The 19,158-nt window shown below is 45.4% G+C and overlaps 1 protein-coding gene across 4 annotated transcripts in view; it reads left to right on the top strand.

The window, feature by feature from the left end:
* Positions 1 to 16,652, top strand: part of LOC125294488 (phosphatidylethanolamine-binding protein 4) — a 79,937-nt gene extending 63,285 nt beyond the window's left edge. For 3 of the 4 annotated variants that reach the window (XM_048243286.1, XM_048243289.1, XM_048243288.1), the window contains exons 5-8: positions 3,123 to 3,168; positions 4,890 to 5,006; positions 12,785 to 12,885; positions 15,735 to 15,808. In XM_048243286.1, the coding sequence (XP_048099243.1) occupies positions 3,123 to 3,168; positions 4,890 to 5,006; positions 12,785 to 12,879 (258 nt within the window). In that variant the 3' untranslated portion in view covers positions 12,880 to 12,885; positions 15,735 to 15,808. Of the gene's footprint in view, positions 1 to 3,122; positions 3,169 to 4,889; positions 5,007 to 12,784; positions 12,886 to 15,734 lie in introns of all 4 variants that reach the window. The other variant, XM_048243287.1, reaches the window with a different exon arrangement.
* Positions 16,653 to 19,158: the final 2,506 nt, after the last annotated feature.

Below are 19,158 nucleotides of genomic sequence, written 5' to 3' on the forward strand. Positions count from 1 at the left end.
CATTATGGCATCTTGCAAACAAAGGACAGATGATAAGCTACACACAAAATCCATCGCTATAGAGATGTATTGTTTTAAATCAAAAATGTTTTACTTGAAGTGATAATGAAATTAGACAGGGCTCATGTATACCTAATGTATAGGCATATGTGCTTAATTTGAAAGCGGCTCATCTGATGCATGTGTAGAGATGTCAGTGGGAGTCCGAGGATGAGCTGGCCTGTCCTAACGCTGCTCCTGTAGAGATGTCAGTGGGAGTCCGAGCGTGAGCTGGCCTCTCTTAACGCTGCTCCTGCCTGGGCCGCCCCCATGTGTGGTCTCCACAGGGGTCGGCGCTCATGTCACGAAAAAGAGTGACTCTCCCTGGGCACCGTCTCTGTGATCCAAGCTCACGGCGCGACAGACAACCACACGTCCTTCTCCGTCCAAACCCCATGGGCCTCTAGTCTCTCCTCATCTCTGAAAGAAGAATCACTGGTTGGGATCTGCGGTTGGGCAGATTTTTCTTCCCCTCTGAGGCTCTGGGCGAAAATGGGTTCTAGGAACATCAGGTCATGGGGCTTCCAAATGCTGGAAGCAAATTTAACTGGTAATGACACGTTGAGCGTGCCGTTGATTAGTTTGTTGACTGAAGTTGACGTTGATTTGGATGAACGACTGCATCAATACTTGAGCAATTTCTTGGTGAGATAGCTAAAAGGTCTAGGGGGGAAAAAATGCCAACCAAGGCACCTCCTACTATCCTGCACAGCATTCAGACAAGAACAAAAGACATTTTTATCAAACTGTTAAACACTGCAACATGTTTGAATTTCATTCTGTGCATGCGTTGTTCACACACATTTGTAGTTTTTTGCTGTTTTAAAACATGCGAATAACATTCTCCTTCGAATACCCTGGAGTGAGAGGGCAGCCGGCTCTGTGCGCAGGGTGAGGGAGAGCTGCTGCCTCACAGACCAAGTGGGAAACCATGTGCCTTTTGCTCCCTGAGCACTGTTGACTACGTGTTGCCATGGCGACAGGCTTGGATTCCGCAGGCTGTGCAACTCTTGGGTTATTCTAAATAAAGCGGGTGTTTGTTTTTTCTTTCCTTCTTTCTGTCTGTTTTTCTGTTTTGTTTTTTTCGTTTTTTTTTGCACTTCTCTCCCTCTCTCTCTGTTTCTGTCGATCATTATGTCCTGAAGTTTTAACTCATGTGCTTTGGCAGAGGCTGCGTTGGCAGGTCCTTCGTGATTTCCATAGAAGCAATGTATGCAAGAACAAAGATTGCTCTCTATGCATATTTATGTTTACAGACATTAAATGAAATACTAACACTTAAGATATATTTATAGCTGTCTACTTCCTGTGAGAAAAAGTGTATTTCCAATATGTTATCACCCTCTAACAAGCTAATGCTAATGTAATGTAAAATACATTAGCACATATAATGTGATTCATCTCATTTTGTTAGATGAATGTAAGTTGTCATGGTATACACACAGATTTATCAAGTTGCAAATTCTTAAATGTTATGACAATATAATATTACCTTAGTCACTCTAGGCTACTTATGCAACTTCATTTGAACATTCAAGTGCATGACTAAGAAAGAGTGAAAGATTAATGCCATAATGTTGTTTTTGTTTTTTTACTTCTTTTTGGCACTACTGTGAACTCAGACATCAACATTTGTCCGTGATTTTAGGCATAATGGTACACATTATTTCTGCTCTCCAAAATCTGTTATTTTTTTTTTACCATTAGACCATTTAGAGCATCATGATAATATTAGCACACAAATGTCATGGAAAGATTAGACATTGGGTAACTACTTTATTGACTAAATACAATACAGTTAATGTTGTATGCTTAACCTGAGCATACCTGCAGACATGATGAGTTGATTATATATGTGTTATGCTAGTGAACGGGTTCATGTCGTTCATACGGTCATATTATTATGTGAGTGGATATTGGGTGAATAGGTGTCCACATATTCTTTTTCTCTGTAATGGACAAAGCAGTTCACAGGATATGTGCCAAAGTGTGATCTTTCGATATGATGTTTTGTGAATGATAATTTCTAGTCATGATGAACAGCAACCAGCCTCAGCAGAAGCTCCCTCCAGAACATATTTTAGATCAGTGCAAACTGTAGAGCTCTCTCCACCACAGTGGACAGTCTGAAATAATAAAGTTCAATTTCAGAATAAAATTGAGAAACTGTGAGAATGGCTTCATCATTACTCTCCATGTTCAATCCCTAATGACCACAAGGGATACTTTTGGGAGGTGTTCCACTGACAGCCTGTAGGGGGCGATCAGGGGGAGTGAACAATGTTTCACTGAGTGCATTGTTCTATGCTGTCTGCCTGAATGACTTACTGTACATGTGTCATAATCTCTGAAATTCAAATGGAAAGTGATATTAAGTTGGTCTTTGTGGTTTCGACTGATATTATGGGAGAGTTTTAGGTCTAATGAATGGTTACTTCAAATAAGCAGACCCCATGTTGTCCACCCACGTAACCATACGGCCTTATAGCAGTAAAGAATGAAATCTATTAGGCAAATAGTCCTCATTGCTGTTTTTTTCACAGTCTGTGTTTGACCACAAGCACCTTAAGAATAAGGGTTTAAATATGACAAATGTAGGTATGCCCTTTCATATTAAAAAAAGCACACTATTCATTTGTGCTCTATGCGAACACCGTTCCTAGGCAACTGGAAGTTAATGTACAATTAATAATATGGGAACTTGTCATTCTTGAATCCAATCACAGACTTAATTTGCCTGGGAATTGTCTTTGTCTCAAGATATTAAATATTGCCGGATCCCAAACGGGGGGCACATCGACATATCTAAGCCCAAAACCCCCCACCAAGGCCAAGCACCTGCGCCAAAGAGAGCCAGGAGCTCAACTCCCATTAAGCCCCCAGCTCTCAAACCCCCAGTGACGGATGATATGCATCTCAAAATGGCTCCCCTGTCCCCCATCACACTAATACAGGAGCGTAGAGCGCGAAGCCTGAGATGCACTTGACTGTGTGCTTTTAATACTCTTAGTAAATTCCTCTGGCGATTGTGTTGGACCTCTCTTGCTATCTGACCACTTGTTCACTGTATCTGAACTCTACAGGGCAGTGAACTGAGGACTGGGACCATTATAGGCTCCGTACTCTCAGGTACGTAGTATTCTATACGTTAATACATTCAGAATGCTACCTGTGGACTTACCTATCACATATATACATACCATATGCCACCTGCTGATTTATTATTCACAGAATTGTGTACTGCATGACTTTCCAGATTCTCTGTGCATCATGTTTCTGTTTCTTCTCACCCCTGTGTTCTGGCTTGATGATCTATGTGAGGGTTCTTCAGGCATGTAAACATTGCATGTGTTTGTATGTATACATTCGAGCTGTGTTCCACCAGCTTGACCCTTTGACTTAATGTGCACACCATAGCTGCCTGCGCTAGAAGCCAGGGGGGTTGGAAGGGGAGGCGGGTAGACAAGGGTCTGACTCTGACTCTGCTCCTGCAGCATTTACTGCCCCCCCCCCTCCCAACCCCCCAACACACTCACTCACTCACTCACACACACGCGCGCACACACACACGCATACACACACATACACACACACACACACACACACACACACACACACACACACACACACACACACACACACACACACACACACACACACACACACACACACACACATACATACAGACACATACATACAGACACACGCACACACACTCACATACAGTCACACACACACACACACACACACACTCGCGCTCTCCATGTTTGCATCTCACTCGGAGTCTTGATGGCTCCTTCTTAATGATGTGAGGCGGCTGGACCAAAAGGCCTGGGGAGCCGCTCATGGCCGCTCATCATCTCCGCCACTGTGACACCCCCCCACCACCACCACCAATCCCAAAACCCTCCACTCCCATCCCCCAACGCAACCCCCCACACTGGAGAAAACTGAAGGCTTGCTCAGGCCCTCTGGAGAAAGGCTGAACGCACTGTATGTCTGTAAGGTACACAAGCAGAGAGGGAGTTTGGGGGGTGGGGTACATCTGGCCATGCAGTGTTCAGCCCGCCGACAGGAACACATGTTTGTCTGCAGTCGGAGCACAAGTGTCCAGAGCATGTGTGAATGCGCTATATGCCTGAGGAAAATGGTCTAACCTCTATGCACAGCCCCAGTCTGCCTCTCTCTCTCTCTCTCTCTCTTCCCATCTCTCTCACTCTCTTTCTATCATGGTATGGTCAGGGGTTACAAGAGAAAGCGGCTAACACGTTTCCCCTCAGTTCTGGTCCCTCAGGCTCTCTCTCTCTCTCTATTTCTCTCTTTCTTTCTTTTTTCATATTCTTTTATGTGCACATGTGTGTGTGTGTGTGTGTGTTTTACATACAGCAAAGCTCTCTGTGACCCGACACAGCTGCCACTGCGCTGCTGATCATGTAGATGAGAGAGTGCTGTGCATCCATTAGAGGAGTTGCCAGCATATTATGCACGGGCAGCGTGAACAGCCCAATTGTCCTCCGTCCTCACTTACATTCCATTCCCGGCATCTGACTGTCTGCCCGTTTCAAAAAATCGCCTAAAAAAAAAAAAAAACATACCAGCCAAACCTCTCCTTCTGACCAGGATGACCAGTCCTATTTAAAATCAAGCCAGTGCTGACATGCACTTGCCAAGGCTGAGAAGTAGCTGGCATCTATATATTTATTCAGGCGTAACATTTACATTGGCAGGGTAGATTGCTATTAGGCAAATTGTTGTGGACTTGCCCGTGTCTGTGTTTTGAAAGCTACAGTGAGGCGCGGCTGTGAGAGCGTCAGTGAGCCAGCGTCCGTCTCTTGTCTCCCTCTCTCCAGAGTACAAGCGTCCAACGCCACCACAACACTCCGGGCTGCACCGCTACCAGTTCATGCTCTTCAAACAGCCAGACGATCAGACTCTCTCGCTCAGCAAGAAGGAGATCGTCTCACTGGGTAAACACACACACACACACACACACACACACACTTGTAACACATGCGCACATACTGTTTGTATTCACAAACTTACTCAAGTGATAAACTCACTCTCATATACAGACAAGATTTTTATTTCCGCAATTCGAAAAAAAAACCTACATATGGTCATGCTCTTTTCCAAGAGAAAGCACACACACACACACACACACACAAAATACACCCTCAATCACTCTACAGCCATGTCCTAAGCCCCACTTGCAACAATTGTGCACACTGCTGTGTTGAACAGTGAAATAACATGTAATTAACTGCCCAGTGCTAACGTGCAACTTTGTCAGCTTGCTCTCCAATTCCCCTTCCCTCATAGTGGAACGACTTTTCTCACAATCTTTTTTTTGTCCAACTGAGACTGAAATGTTTCCCTGACCATCATTTTATACTAATAAATATCCCCTTTTTTGAGACCCTACTAGAAACTAGTCCATAAATAGCATGTCACCATACATAATGACTAATTATGACCATGACGTCCCAGCTGAAAATTAGATTAAATTGTTACCAATGTACAGAGGGGCTGATGGCTTTTATTAATGCTAATGTTGTGCTTAAGAGTTCTTAAGGAGTCCCCCTTTACAGGAAGCGTTACCTATTAGTACCATGGGATCCTGCTGTTGCCGTGCTCTCTCGTCTGTCTCGGCGACGGGGAACGAGCTGCGTGAATAATGGGGACCGCTTGATCAAGGCAGACCGCGACGGTTTCCGAAGCCTATTTTCTCCAAGTGCTTGAACTTAATAAGGAAAATGCTAATGATGTTAGCTAGAGAGAGAGAGAGAGAGAGAGAGAGAGAGATGGAGAGAGAGGGAGAGAGGGACGCTGTGTTGTAGAGTGTCTCTGTGTGCTTGCTGACAGGGTCCTGAGAAGGATGATGGAGGCCCACACGCCCACCTGCAATTAGTTTGGCAGACATCCCCCCAGCAGCAGGGAGAAACACACACGCACACAAACACACACACACACACACACACACACACACACACACACACACACACACACACACACACACACACACACACATGCATGGCCTCCAGTCACCGTGGCAACTCTGTGGCAGACAGGGCACCAAAAATACCCATGATTGGACGGCTAGGAGTCTCCAAGAGGCTCACTCATGGACCAGTCTGGGGAGGATAGGGAAACAAGATATGCTGAAGGATTATCGGTGGTGAATGTGTTCAGGACAGATTAACCCTGCCATTCAGCTGGGCTCAGTTTGTGCCCTACCTCCTGGGCAGCCACCCCATGGTTTTTCTTTTTCCCCCTTTTTTTGCCTTTTTTGTATGTTTTTGCATTGTCTGCTGGGAAAAGAGAGAGAAGAAGTTGGTATGTGAGTGACTGACTGACTGACTGTACTCTGGCGTACCTGGAGAGAGGCGTGGCCGCCTGTCTGCTCCGCTCTCGCGGCACCGTGAGTGATTCGCCGGGAGATGGTGCCGACCGCCAGACATCAAGGCCGCGGCCTGGGAAGAGACGGGCTGCCAGTCTTACCCCCGGCCGTTTGAAGTCCTGACAGCTTTGTCAGCAAACAATCCCAGCACATTAAGTCTGAAGTCTTTTTGATGTTAAGACACTGGAAGAGAAAATGTCAAAATGGATAGATTTTTTGAGAGGATTGTTTGGTTTATTGGTGTTTTTAGGGAGGACAAGTTGGAAATCTTTCTTCTTATCAAGGCACACTTTGCGAATAATACTTGTCAAAATCAGTTAAAGTTTGGCAGGTCAAGCTGTGGAAGACATAGTTTTGGAAGGCTTTCCCATTTCCATGTATAATGCGGGTCTATTATTGGATCTCTCTCATGAATATCAAGTTTGAGCTGTGCCACTGAAGTACGGCTACGTGAATTCAGCTACCTCTGCTACAGCCTGTGATATTGTCCTATTCGCCTCCATCCCCTTTCCTGTCATTTTATTCTCTTTATTGCGACAAAATTACCATCATTGTGTTGATTTGTGAGTCCATTAATAGGCTGTGGTGCCCATTTCCTGCCTGTTCATAATCTTCAGATGAAAATGGCCTCAATCATTCTTTTTTACCCATTCACTACTGAGATCCCTTCCATGAGTCTGTCTTAACCCCTGACTTGCATGCATGCAGGCCTGGCCCTGGCCTGGCCCCCCTCCCCATGTCTAACCTTCATCTGCCACAGAATTAGACTGGACACACCCAGAGCTAATGCCCCGGGCCCCGGCCATCACCCGCGTTCAACTACTTCCTCCCTCTCAGAGCTGTCCTCCAAGGAAATTAAATTAAAGAATTTATAATAGTCCAGCGCAATGACCGCCATGTCAGTCGATTTGTCATCAGTCTGTTTTTTGACAAGAGCAGGAGGATTGTTTGTTTTGGTTTGTGAGCGCAATGTGTATGAACTTTTTTTTTGTTTATCTTGGTCATTTTATCCTTTTCTAAAGTTGTGAGGGCCCCATTACCAGCTAATACGGAGGATTTCTCTGAGCACTTGACTGAGCAGGCCTTTGCTTTTCACCTCACTTATCCTCTCATGACTATCAAAATAAGTGTGTGTGTGTGTATGTGTGTGTGTGTGTGTGTGTATGTTGCAGCAGTTTATATTTAACCTGCCTCAGCAAAGACAGCAGGGAAACGCCACAAGATCCCGGGAGCGGTGGCGGGCCGGTGGCGGGCCAGTGGCGGCGTGGAGCCGGCTCTTCCGCTCCATCGTTAGTGTCCGCGTCTGTCCGCCTCCCCGGCCCGTGGCGCGCCACCAGAGGACATCCCTCAGGGCGGCTGACACTAATTGAGGTGATTGGTGGGTGAGGAACGCTGGGGCCGTGGGTGTGGAGACTCCTAATGACCATTTCCCACTTCCACCGGCCCCTGCGCCTGACTCGATTTGCCGGCTCTGATCTGACGCTGGCCCTCGCTTTCATCTGCGGATGTCGGCGTGGCAACTGTCGCGGGCCCAGACCAATGACATGATTTGGGGTGGGGGGAGGGGCGGGGGAGTGAGGGGGCAGTTAGGGGCTCTGGAGTGGGTGGGGCAGCGATCCTCACGCTGGCAACTTGTTGTGTGTGTCTGTGTGTGTGTGTGTGTGTGTGTGACTGGATGTACTAGTCTGATTAAATCAATCTGTGTCTTATAGTAATAGGAGTGTACATAGTATGTATTTTATTTGTTAAACATTATACAGTATTTGTATAAATTAGTATAAATGTGTATTTGTGTGCATGCATTTGTGTGTTTGTGTGTGTGTGTGTGTGTGTGTGTTTGTGTACCTGTGTTTGTATGTGTGCGTGTAAGCGTGTGTGTATGTATCTATGTGTGCATGCATTTGTGTGTTTGTGTGAGTGGGTGTGTGTATGTGTGTGCATGTGTATGTGCGCACGTATGTGTGTGTGTGTGTGTGTGTGTTTTGGTATGAAATGTGGGTCAGCAAATGGACAGGGACAGCTGGTCATTACACAAGTGGCAGGGAGGGGTGCGGAGCAGAGGGCACGTACCCAGCCTGCGGACAGGAGGGGCGTGGCCATGATGGTGGTGGGGAATCCCCGCACCCTCGGCAAGCCCACATGGCCTAGTGTGTCAATGCTCGTGACCGTGCCAGGGGTTCCACAGACCTCGATGACGAGGGCAAGGCGTGGGTGGGCACACACAAACACACACACATACACACACGGGACCGGGTGCTAGTGTCACTTATCTGCCAGTTGGCATGGACAGTGTGTACCAACAGCCAAGGACACGGGCCACCCCTTTGCCAGCCTGGAGGTGAGACTGGCATTGTGGCAACCAAGCCTCAATGCCATCTCAGAGAATGTGCAGCGGGTTACAAAGAGAGGCTCTTGGGTTGCTTTTAGCTCCTCCGTGCTAAGGCTGTGGGAAGTGTCACAATTTTGTAATCTGAGGTTAGTCTTTATACAATAAATAACAGACTGAAGATAGTAGTTTGCCTAATATCTTTGCAACATATGCCTTTCATGTAGTAGGATAGTATGCAGCATCACTTACAAGGTTTAGCTGAAAATTAATGACAAATACAGTACATGTCGTGGATGAATTGTGTAAAAATGACAAAAATTTACTATTTCAATATCTCAACATTTATTGGGAGGAAAAAATCAACACTTTTCAAAGTAATTTTGACACAAACCAGAAACTCGCTTTATGGTCATGAACTCTATAATCTTCACCATTCACATGGTGAATGATCATAACAGGTGGACTACAGCATCTAGACACAGCGGTATCCACTCTCATTTTGTTTCCACAAGTGTATGATGGTGGTTCTGACATTCCAGCCGTACTTTCTGTTCCTAACTGTAGTTGTTTAGAGAGGTCAGGAAGGTGCAAGTCCATCTTCACACACATAGAGTAGAGTACAGTAGCCCTTGTGGGGTGGACGCCTGGTTCTCTGGAGCGCTCCTGAGCTGCCAGCTGATATTGCCGCCTCAGCAGAGTCCTCAGCACAGTAATTGAAGCCATTTGCAACAGTGTGGAGTGTAGTAATGGCCAGCTTGGAGTCGCCCACCCACCTACTGATCCCATCATTAATCAGGCCTCCAGTCAGACAGACACACACACACACACACACACACACACACACACACACACACACACACACACACACACATACAGACACACACACGTACAGACACACACACACACACACACACACACACACACACACACACACAGACACACACACACACACACACACACACAGACACACACACACACACATACACACATACACACACACATACAAATACACACACACACACACACACACACACACACACTTAGCCTTTATGCACTTTATATGATTCCACAACATCACTGAGTCAATTTTATTTTATTTTATCAGGAATCAACATATTTCATTTAGTTTCAGTCATTTCAATTCAGTATTTTGTGATGGTATAGTGTGAGGTATAGTGTGCTTGTCTGTGTGTGATGGAGGTATAGTGTGCTTGTCTGTGTGTGATGGAGGTATAGTGTGCTTGTCTGTTGTATTATGTCCCACTCTGTGTCTGTCTGTCTGGTTCCATATCTGCATACGTGTGTGTGTGAATTGCCTATACACACAGGGATAGGGTCAGGCTTCACTCAGTCCAACTCACTTCACTTTTTAGACTCTTAGAGGCTGGAATGAACTTGTGGCTTGAGTAAATGAAGGGAGAAAAAGGACACACGTTGCACACGTTAATTTTATTGCACAGGCGCGTTTCACCGTAGTGCCTGCTTCCGTGTGCTAAACAGCCTATGCACTCCCATGTCCCTTACTGACTGTGTAAACACTAATAAATATGTACACTAATAATAAATAAATAAATACTAACACTAATAAATATGCTTCTAGAATCCATCTGCTCACGGTGTGTATACCATCTCTCCAGATCCCTCATTCATGGCACATACTGTGTACGAATACTCTTACAGGAGAGTGTTGCTACAGGCCCCAAATGGCCAGCTTGTGGCATTCATGCACATTGGTTCCCAAACATCTCCTCTGATCCAAAAGCAGAGCTCTTGACTTGTACAGTGAGACTGCAGATGGCTCAGAGATGTGTAGGCAGGGGAGAGAGGGCCCCATGCTCTGCCATGTTGTGATGAGTCATACTCTCTATCTCTATCTCCATCTCTCTCTCTCTCTCTCTCTCTGTTTTTGTGGTGAAATTGGAAAAGCCCCTCAGTGACACTTTTTTGCTCTTTCTCTCTTGCTCTTTTGTCTTCTTCTCTCTCTCTCTCTCTCTCTCTCCCTCTCCCCCCTATAGAGTGCAAGGTCATACACTGTAGTACACCTCCTCAAAGATTCATTAGATAAGCAGTTTTCTCTGTCCTAACATGGATACACATACACTCACAGGCACACTCTGACACACACACACACACACACACACACACACACACACACACACACCACCATAGTCAATTATTCACTGAAACACATACACAACTCCCTCACTCAGTCAGTCATTCACTGATACACTCACACACTCACACACACTCACACTCACACACACACTCACACACACACACACACACACACACACTCACCACGTGCTTCCCCTGCAGTTCACACCAGCGCAGAGGAGAGAAAGTGACTCTGAAGGGGGCGGAGCCCCTTGAGAGGAAGAAAGTTGCAACCTCACTCGCTCGCTCGCTCACTCACTCACGGCTTCCTATCAGCGCTACGTTCCATGAGCAGGCATATCGGAGGAAGTGGAAAGAGAGTGTCGACTAGCGTTGCCGAAATTAGCTATTTTTGGGCCCGCCATGTAAATCAGGGTGTTAGCTGAACTCCTCTCTGGGCCTGCGATGACAACAGGAGACACCCGTGGGCTGGCCTGGCCTGGACTGAGATGGACTGGGCTGGGCTGGTCTAGTCTGGACGTCTGTGAGTGAATCTGACTGTAACCCCCGAGCAAGGAGGAGATAGCAGCTGGACTTTAGAGGGGCTTTCCCATAATGATGCATAGTATGGAGTCTTCAAACCGATCCATCTCTCTCTTTCTCTCTCTCTTTGTCTCTCTTTGTCTCTCTCTCTCTCTGACTAAATTAGAGGCAGCTCTTGTTGTTTTTTAAAACGTGCTGAGAAAAATGACCTGAACTCTCTTCTCTCTGACCCTCACAACTTACCAAAGCCCTCAGCATTACCCCCCCACCCCACCCCCGATTCCAACTCTCTTGGACTTGAGTTTAGCCAACATTGAATTTCATTTTGGAGGTCAAATCCCTCTCACTTCAAGTGGCTTTAGGAGGACTCCGGTCTCCCCTTAGAAGTCCCATATCACTGTGGAGTTGGAAACGATTCTCCATCAGGTGATTGATTGTAGAGGGAATTGATCAGTAAAAGAACAGTTGATTGATCGCAGAGTCTTTTAGAGTAGTAGCCAACCCAGTGTCTGCTCTACTCATCACTGGCCTGCTTCTCGTGTCAGATCTGACCTCAGCCAGCTTAGAACACATTTTGCACGTTACTTGTCTTGGGCCCATGGTGGTGCTTACATTAAAATCCTATTCTTAGTCCAGAGTTTTGTTGAATATGGCAACATGCTATATTTGTGACACACAAGTGTGTCACCATGTTGTCTGTGGGTTGGCAGCACAGTTGGGTGGTTCTCTGTCACGGTCCATCTCCTACCTGGATTTGTTTGAATGATGTCACGTCAGCGTCTACTCTGATTCATTTTCTCAGAAAGTCTGAATTTATACAATATTACCAAATAGTTTTGTGGCGGTGCATGCACTTCTTAATTACTGTGTGCTTAAGTTCTGACCATATAACTTCTAACTTCTCTACCTAGGCTGAGAATGTAGAATTGATTCTTGGAAAGGCCCATAGGAGAAAGGTGACAGTGTCAACAGATTCATACTCAGTTCCCTTCTACATCCTCTTGCGTATGTAGTTCCAAGCGCTGGCGGGTTCTAAGAGTCATCCAGAGTTCCTCAAAAAAGGAGTTCCATGTATTCTATGTATTCTTTGTGTAATGTGCATCTCGTCTCTTTAGAGTCCCCTTGTCAATCTGTGAGTACCCATAGATTGTCCTTTTCAGCGTGCTCAAGTGTTGGATATTCACAATACTGATGATTATACAGTATACATACTGGTCAGTGTGTGTGTGTGTGTGTGTGTGTGTGTGTGTGTGTGTGTGTGTGTGTGTGTGTGTGTGTGTGTGTGTGTGTGTGTGTGTGTTTGTAGCATTGTGCATCATTGTGTGTGTCCCTGTGTGTGTCCCTGTGTGTGTGTGTGTGTGTGTGTGTGTGTGTGAGCATAGGTGAGCTCCTGTCTGAGGTCAGGATCTGCAGAGGCGGGGCATTATCCCTGCAGCTCCTGGGGGCAGAGGGGCCCATGGGTCAGTTCCTGTCATAAGCACAGGTCAGCTCACCCCACTCAATTACACGGCCCCACCACTCTCCCCCTCCCCCTCTCAACCCCACCACTTATGGCCTCCCTCCTCCTCACTCTCCTCTCACTCTCTCCCTTATTTACTCTCTCTCTCTCTCTCTCTCTTCCTTCATTGTATTGGCTCTACTTCTCTCTTTCATGATCTCTCTATCTCGTTCCTCTCTCTCATTCCTCTCGTATTGGCTCTACTTCTCTCTTTCATGATCTCTCTATCTCATTCCTCTCTCTCATTCCTCTCTCTTTTCTCTCTCTCTCTCTCTCTCTCTCTCTCTCTCTCATCCACTGATTTACTCGTGTGTTTGCCTGGGACTGACTTGGCCACTCTCTGCCTTCATCTTATTGAATCTACTTCTCTCTTTCTTTCTCTCACTCTCTTAGACACTTGTTTTTCTCATGTGTTTGCCTGTGTCTGACTATGTGTGTGTGTGTGTCTGGAACACACATGGGTCCTCAGTCTCTCTCAGAAGAACTTTTTTCTCTGTTTTACTCTCGCTATCGTTCCTTATCTTTCGTTCTTTCTTTCTTTCTTTCTTTCTTTCTTTCTTTTGTTCTCTCTATGTCTTTCTCTTTCTGTGTCTGTCTCTCATAGAAATACCTGTGAGATCCGAAAGTGTGTGTGTGCGTGTGCATGTGCGTGTGCGTGTGCGTGTGCGTGTGTGTGTGTGTGTGCGTGTGTGTGTGTGTGTGTGTGTGTGTGTGTGTGTGTGTGTATGTTTTGTAGTGGGCAAATGTGATAAGTTCAACTGAGGTAACATCTTCATCCAACCTGAATTGGAGACCTTGGCCTCTCTCTCTCTCTCTCTCTCTCTCCATGGGACCCATCTGGAGCCTGCATTGTCCTTCATGTTATATTCGTTTTTTTTCTCTCTCTCTTTTCATTTCACTTGCTGATTTCAGCCTCCTTGTCCGGGTCTCTCTCCGTTTCCTGGGTTGCTTTCCTCTGACCAGAGGCTTGTGTCACTGGATTGGTATGTCATCTGCAAATATCACTAAGAAGCTAATACTGCAGCCTGTGCCTGAGCCAAGCCCCCTGCATAACACATCATATTTCACATGGCATGTAAGGGTAATCAATCCTAATTAGGGAGACATTGACACCATGGACTATTTCCATGGCATTTTTTTTATTTTGTTTTTCATATCTTTTTGGCAGGCTTGGCCCCTCGAGCCACCTGTTTAGTCACTGCCAGCCTCTCCTGTCAAGTAGTGTGGCAGACAGGCCGCTGGGGTATATACCCCCAACCCGCCAACCCCCATGGCTCACATACACTCAGTGGCTGAGAGTAAGAAATTGTGGTTGTCCTCACTGTGTTTGTGCCTCGCCATCTCTGCGCTCTCTCGCCTACAGTACAGGGTCAGAGTCACACCAGCCAACACATGTGTACACACACACACACACACACACACACATACAGGCCCTTTTCTACACACGCGCACACAGTTGCTCTTTCCAGGATGTGGTCTGCTGTGCAGCTTTGAACTACATGGGGTTTCCCGAGTCACAAAGATAGATCTCATCACCATGTCTATTTGTTTGCTGATTGATGTGCTAAATAAATTCACTCTCTCATCCTGTTATTTCATTGGGCATTTTTTAGACCACAATCATGCTTCCTCTCTCACCGCCTCTCCACTGTGATTGTAGAGAAGATGATGTCATATCAAACCTTAATAATATTAAGGGTAATAAAATATAAGGGTTTTTCATAGTAACAACCTATTTTCCTCTGAAGATCTGAAATGGCCAGACTTACATGATCTAGTGGGGTACATTTTACGTAGATGGTAAAATAGCTCATAGTTTGTGTACTATCTGTGCACTCCCTGGCTCTTTGTGTCTGTCAGTCGGTGTTCGGCTCCTAGCAGGCCCAAGGCTTTGTTTATGGTGCAAAAGTTTACCTTTTTCTAAAGGACAAGATGCCAAGTTGTTGCCTTGGAAGTCTAATTCTGATCTGTTTGTGTGTGTGTGGGGGGGGGGACTGGGGGTAGGGGTGGTGGGGTTGAAACCATTGTCAAATTGATAAAATGATATTGTCATACCAGCCGGATGGCCGTCTGGTGTTTGCTTAAAAGGATGGAGCGAGAGAGAGAGAGAGAGAGAGAGAGAGAGAAAAGGAGAGAGAAGGACAGAACACAAAAACACGGTCCAGGCGACTGAATCATTCCTTCTTGCCAAAAAGTGTTTCTCGCGTTCCCACCTCCAGGATTACGGCAACATGTTTTATTTTCAGCAGTGCTGTTCACACTGAGTCACAGCTCAGGGCCACGTGCTGCTCTCACCAGCCCTTCTCTCAGTCTGGACCCACAGGCCAACAGAGACAGAAAGAGAGAGAGAGGGAGAGAGAGGCCCTGAAACTTAGGGCCATTCCAGATATAGTCTGAATTGTTGGACAAAATAGTCTCTATGCACCATGGATGAAATTCGTTCAGTCTCAAATGTATTTGATGTTGCAACAAATTTTGTCCTGGGTGTGTAAAGACTAATAAGAACATGTGTATTTAATTAAAAGTGTGATTTTGTGCAAATATTTAGTCTTTAGGCCTTTACTTCTCTCTCCCAATCAGACTATGCAGGCCCTCAAGTTGCAGTGCTTGTTGAAGGTCATTTTTGAATATATGACATATAAGAATAGTATGGATAAAATAGGTAAATAATTGGGTTTCGTCAGTTATTGTGAACACTGTGTGTCATATGAATGCTGAATGCTGTGTAATTGATGGATACAAATGCCCATGTAGTACAATACATGTTTATAAGCTGGTATGCAGTACATGTTTATAAGCTGGTATGCATTTGTCTTGTTTGTTTTCTGTTTTAGGGAACTGGGAGCCTCAAGCATTTATTGGCAGATTCGGGCTGCGACGTCCGATGGCCTCCGTGCAGTTCCTCACCCAGAACTATGAGGACTGAGGAATGTCTTCCTGTCTGTCGTCCCCAGTAGTCCATAAAACATGGACGGGTGGCATCGTTCCACTCATTCAAGGGCTCTTGGGTTTCAGCTGTTTAATGTAATTGGATGTAGACTGTAGGATTTGATTGAATGTCTGGACTTAAAAAGAATACCCCACAGACATTGGCAGTGTAGTTGGTGTTCTAAAGTTCATTGTCTGGGGAATAGATGGCATGTTTTGTGCTGCCAGTAACTGTTACTTGATTATGCAGCACAAGGCTTTTAGTAAGTATATCATAAAAGCTCTTCAGCTATGTGTGTTTGGTTAGTTAGGACCGTCTCCTGCTTTGATAATCAGTCATTTTGTTTAAATCAGTGTCTAATCTAACTGAACTGCCAGCCAGTATGTGTATGAAAAAGTGACACTGATTTGTTTTTTAGTGGCATCTTCAGTCTATGGATTGCATAACAAGAGCATGAAAAAATCTTTTTTTCTCTCTCTCTCACCCTCTCTCTTCCGAAACTTTAAAACCAGCAAAAATAGGCACGCTATAACCACATTGTGTATTTATGTCCAAGTCTGCACCAGAAGCAGTATTTTTAACCCATTCATTTGCGTGCCTGATGCAAGTTCCTTGTAGTGGTAGATGAGCCCGGCCTGCATGAGTTCATTCAGCTTAATAAAAAAAACGGTCACCTATGTAAATTGAAGTTGCAATTGTGATTATGTGAATGTTTTGCTGCATTTCAGCAGTTTTCATTTCTAGCTGTGCTACTGTCAGTGTTTAACAAACCAAGCATCCAGCCCACATTGTTATGTAAACAAATAAAAAATCCCCATCTTTGGACCGCAATACCCAGTGTGCAGCGTGAACTTAGCGTGAGGTGCGAGCAGTTAAGGAAAGAGAGGCTGTGAGGCCGACGGGGATTTTCAGACCATTTTCCAGACACCCAAAACACCAGTGAGGAAAGTGAGTTTACTATCACGCGTCTGTGTGTGGAAAGAGCTGTGTCTAAATCAGGGGAGGAAGTACGTCAGGGCCAAGACAGGAAGTGAGGGGTGAAACCGAGACCGCAGTGCAGCCGGAAGCCGCAGTGGAACTTGAACCAAAATATTTCGAGGAGCTACTTCAGGCCAGGAGAAGTAGTGACAGGAGTGGGCACAGGACTTTTGTGTGTGTGTGTGTGTGTGTGTGTGTGTGTGTGTGTGTGTGTGTGTGTGTGTGTGTGTGTGTGTGTGTGTGTGTGCGCACGCGCGCATGCGTGCTTGCATGCATGTGTTTTTGTGTGTTGCATTTCTGTTTGCCAAATGTCATTTGACTCAGAATTAAAATTGACATCTCTGTGCTGACCACTGTATGACAACACCAGGTCAACAAAGTTGAGTTTGTTGAGGAGGCTGAACCCACTTTGAACTCGTCAGAATATTCTGGAAACTGGGGGTGGGGTGTTGGGGGGGTGAAAGGCTGGAGAGCTAAACTCCTGTGCCTGACCCCAGTGTCCACTGAGATTTCGAGGACCCCTCCGACTTCACCCGGGCCTGCATAGGGTCGGTCCCACAGACCCCCACCTAAGAGGGATATCGGTTTTCAACCAGCAGTTCCCCTTGGAGAGGCACTAGGTATCAATACTCCAGATGTCTGAAAAAAAGGACGGATTTACTAGAGGGACTTTGATGTGCTGATGATCAATGTCGGTTGGTGGTTTCATTGAACCCGCTGTGGTGCCTCATCGTTGCAGAGAAAGATGGAGAAGGTAGTCAGGGTCTTTGTTCCTTTGGTGGTTAAGCCGGCATTGGTAGCCTTGCCGGTGCCCCCTGTATGAACTCTGAGAAGTCATTGATCACTTGTTGTGCTTATGCGTTTGTTTGGTCTCACAGACTAAAGCAGCCTAAGCTCTCACACGCCAGTCTTCCACAAACAGAATGCACACAGAACTTCTGCATAAACACCACAAAGTTACTCGGGCTTCATGAGCAAGCCACTCACTCTCGGATGTCTTGGATGTGCCCTCGACATCTCAACAAGAAAAGGTGCGTTTTTGGCAGCTACACACACAACAGTTCATAAACAGATATTACAGGCACAACAACAATTTTAACACTGTTACAGACTAGATGTACAGCACAGTGGTACTACATAATATGTCTCATGCTGCATGTAGAATCTGAAGAAAATAAATCACACATCTTATATATCGTATATGCTCTGGCGTAAACATGGGCATCTGGCTTGAAATGTCCACGTGAAAAAAAGTTAATTTGGAGTGCTGTCCTATTTCCTATCTACAATTGCAATATTGTTTAAGATAAGATAAACCTTTAAGTCTCCCAAAGGAGAAATTTGCAGTGTTATAGCACTCAACATAGGAGACAGTATACAGCATACAACATACCTCGCTCAATGGTGTTTTATGTCAACGTCCAACGTCGCTTTCCAGGCAACGCTGCCACCGCTGACTTAAAGGCACCTAATCCTAAACCTAACCCTAACCCATGCCTAACTCTAGTGCCTTCCAGGCAGCGCTGCTTTGAAGTCAACGTTGGGGGCATAAAACACCAAGCTCCAGAATATACATGAATGTGAATATACACATACTGTCCAGCCACAGCAGCTCAGTAACATCCTGCCAAGTATTTGATCCAACCATTTAGTAAACCAGCTCATCCTCAGCAGCCAGGTAGATCAGATCATTAGTGATATCAGCTGTTTTAAGTGCACAGGTAGAAAGATTATATGGCAGGACTTTTACTTTCTGGAACTGGGATGTCCGCCTCTGGCCCTACCTAGGGCCCCGGTAGGATTCAAGAGGGGGAAGATAAATAAATAACTGCTCATCCTACATTACTGGCTAATAAATACAGGTAAATAGTGAAAAAATTAAGAAAATAAATAGGCTACCTAAAAAAATTGTGTGGCATGCTGTATACTGGTACGCAGATGTCAAATTTTATTTTCCTCTGCAGTTGGCACATTTAAATGGATTGAGCTCAAAATTATGCAAATTCTCATGCACTGCGTTTCATAAGGGGAAGGTTATATGTTTAAAAAGCACCTTGGCCCTAGTAATACATTTATGACAGCTTTAGCTCTTTGGGAAAATGTAAGCATATTTCATTTTCAAAACACAGCCGCTTAAAGCCTCCCTTGACACACAAAAAGAAGCATTTAATAAATGTCTAATTTATTCAAACTATCGTAATTAAAGAGAATCAGGATAATCTATGCAATTGCCTAACCGCAGAAAGGTGGAAAAAATATGCATAAACATTTACCACCATGATTCTGCTCTGCGCATATTTTTGGCAGGTTGAACTTCGGGTGTGGGATAAGGACTTAAGGATTTACCGTCC

This window comes from Alosa alosa, chromosome 5, assembly GCF_017589495.1.
Source record: "Alosa alosa isolate M-15738 ecotype Scorff River chromosome 5, AALO_Geno_1.1, whole genome shotgun sequence".
Taxonomy (NCBI): Eukaryota; Metazoa; Chordata; class Actinopteri; order Clupeiformes; family Clupeidae; genus Alosa; species Alosa alosa.